At 39.0% G+C, this 3,086-nt stretch overlaps 1 protein-coding gene across 1 annotated transcript; it reads left to right on the top strand.

The window, feature by feature from the left end:
- Positions 1-1,941: 1,941 nt before the first annotated feature.
- On the top strand, positions 1,942-3,082 carry LOC129116581 (trace amine-associated receptor 13c-like; the record flags this gene model as incomplete). Its single annotated transcript, XM_054627428.1, has 2 exons — positions 1,942-2,105; positions 2,356-3,082. Coding segments are annotated over exons 1-2 (891 nt in total), but the record flags the coding sequence as incomplete, so codon positions are not given.
- Between the last annotated feature and the right edge of the window lie 4 nt (positions 3,083-3,086).

The following is a 3,086-nucleotide window of genomic DNA, read 5'->3' as shown; positions in this document are numbered from 1 at the left end:
CATTGTCAAGATTGGATTCATTTGAATTACATTTATTTTGTATAGCTCAAAATCACAAACTTCAAAATTTGCCTGAGACGCCTTTGCAATCTGTGCACATATTTCAAGAAGTACTACCCTGAGCCTTCCACTTAGCACTTATTGTATTCGTAGTTTGTTTCTGCACTGTACTTTTGCACTTGTTTATGCTCTTAGATGCTTGTTTAAGAAAGGAGATGCACTTATGACTTCTGGTGACTAGTAGTTCTCTTGAATACCTATGTTGAATACACTTATTGTAAGTCGCTTTGGATAGAAGCGTCTGCTAAATGACTGTAATGTATAATGTAATGTATGACATCCTTTGTCCCAGGACCTCACATCGGCACAAAAACTCAAGTAAAAAAACTCTTTAACGGGAGGGGAAAAAAGAAGAAACCTATGAGGAGAGCGAAAGAGGAGGGATCCTTCTCCCAGGATGGACAGACATGCAATAGATGTCATGTGTACAGAATGAACAACATAAAAGAGTTACAAAACATTAAATGTATATGACATAACTTATTCATATAATAAGAGTAGTAAGAAGAATAAGGATGTAAATAATTAAGACTTATAATAATAACAGCAGCAATATTTGTAGAATATTAATAATGATAAGAGCAGTAATGGTATAGGAATAGTAATAGTAATGTGACTAATAATAATAATGGAAGCAGCAGTTGGTGTCAGCAGGGCCACAGCAGGGAGGGGCACCACACAACGGTCCACATATAACCACGATTAATGGAAACCTGTGGGGCAAGAAAGGACAAAAAGACTCTGGGGAAGAAGTAAAGTAATTAATGTGCATAAATGGGACATGAATAAATAAAGATAGAGAGAGAGAGAAGAGGAGAGAGGAGCTCAGTGTATCCTATGTAGACCCCGGCAGTCTAGGCCTATAGAAGCATATTTAGGGGCTGGACCAAGGCAAACCTCAGCCAGCCCTAACTATAAGCGCTATCAAAAAGGAAAATCTTAACCCTACTCTCTCCCACTCCCGCACTAGAGATCACATCATCCAAGTCCTTCAAAACCTCCACTGGCTCCAAATACAACAAAGAATACAGTTCAAAAGTCTCCTCATTACATACACAGCCTTTACAACCTGATCCCTTCATACCTTTTGGACCTCCTGCACTGAAACACCCAACCCGCAACCTCAGATCCACCGACGGCACCGACACCCTCCCTACTCAGTCCAAGCACCGGACCTGAACGGACAGGGCCTTTTCCATTGCTGGCCCATCGCTCTGGAACTCTCTAAATTCTAACACCTCAGACATTCCCAGTCACTCGCCACTTTCAAAACTGCACTTAAAACCATGTCAAGTGACTTTGAGAACTATTTAATGAAAGTAAATATTCATGTTTTATTATTATTATTGATATTATATCTGAATTCTCTAATTAAACATTGTCAATGTTCATTTTCAGAGGTTTTGTGATCATTTTAGCCTTTTTCTGTATCTTAAGATTGTACTGTGGATCATTCATGTCAACATTTAACCTGATTCCCATGTATTACTGTCTGACAAATAATTTCTACTAATACCCACGGACATGATTTTAACCTATTGTTTTCCATATTACATTTCCCTACAATCAGTAGTCTAAAATGTACAACAAATCTCCTTTACGAGCAGGGATGAAGTGGTAACCCTAATCAAGATAGCTAAAGTTGTTATTGAGTTGATGACATAATTAACAATGAGAGACAGAATATGCTAAGTGAGAGATGAAGGGAAGTGATGAAGACTGAGATGAAGATGACGACATGAAGCAAAGTACAGCGGAGGGACTTTAGTCTCTGTTGGAGATAAGACACTGGAGTAGTAGGAGATGAATCAGCTGTTTATCAGAGAGCTATAGTCTAAGAGCTCCCAGAACTCAGCAACTTCTCACCCCCTCTCTCCTAAAATGGAGACTCCAGGAGGAGCTGAACTCTGCTTTCCACTGCTCCTCAACACTTCCTGCAGGAAACCTCAGTCCGACGGCATGCTCATTAACCTTCTGCTGTCTTTCATCTCTCTGCTCACTGCAGCTCTCAACCTGCTGGTCATCATCTCTATCTCCCACTTCAGGCAGATATTAACTATCAGCATAAATTTATTCATTTTCTGACAATTTACATGAATATCTTCCTTGAAATGTGAATATTCTAGTTAATAATATAACTTTGTTTTAAAACCCTAACTTTAAAATATTATGTATTCAAATATAATGTTACGTGACAAAATATTTAGAGCATGTTCTCAAGAATGCATTCATTGATGTTACTAACAAGCTTCCATTGTTAAAAATCTAAAAAGTGTTAATATTCTTCCTCTCCAGGCAGCTCCACAGCCCCACCAACCTCCTCATCCTCTCTTTGGCTGTCTCAGATTTCCTCGTTGGCCTCCTGCTGATGCCTGTTGAAATGCTTTTAACAGAGAATTGTTGGTTCCTTGGTGACTTCATGTGTTTCCTGTATCATAATATAAATTTCATCATTACTTCTTCTTCGGTTGGAAATATGGTGCTCATATCAGTTGATCGTTATTTGGCTATTTGTGACCCTCTACGTTACGACACCAGAGTTACTCTAGACAGAACCAAAATATGTGTTTGTTTGTGTTGGATTTACTCTGTATTTTACAATTTCCTCATTTTGATGGACCATCTGAAACAACTCAATTTGCATAATTCCTGCTACGGAGAGTGTGCAGGTTTTCTTAACCACATCACAGGATCTGTCGACTTTGTCTTTACCTTTATTGGCCCCATTACTGTCATCATAGTTCTCTATTTAAAAATATTTGTGGTGGCGGTGTCTCAGGCTCAAGCCATGCGCTTCCACATAGCAGCACTCACAGTACAGCGTAAAGTGGGTGTAACTGCTAAGAAATCTGAGATGAAAGCAGCCAGGACTCTTGGTGTTGTTGTGGTTGTGTTTCTGATATGTTTTTGTCCATATTACTCTCCATCCTTTACAGGTGAGGTTATTGAAGACAGTAGTTTATCCTCAAACTTTCAAGTATGGCTGCTGTATTTCAACTCCTGTCTTAACCCAGTGATCTATGCCT

Source organism: Anoplopoma fimbria, unplaced genomic scaffold (assembly GCF_027596085.1).
Source record: "Anoplopoma fimbria isolate UVic2021 breed Golden Eagle Sablefish unplaced genomic scaffold, Afim_UVic_2022 Un_contig_13113_pilon_pilon, whole genome shotgun sequence".
Taxonomy (NCBI): domain Eukaryota; kingdom Metazoa; phylum Chordata; class Actinopteri; order Perciformes; family Anoplopomatidae; genus Anoplopoma; species Anoplopoma fimbria.
This window is presented reverse-complemented; position numbering and strand designations above follow the sequence as displayed.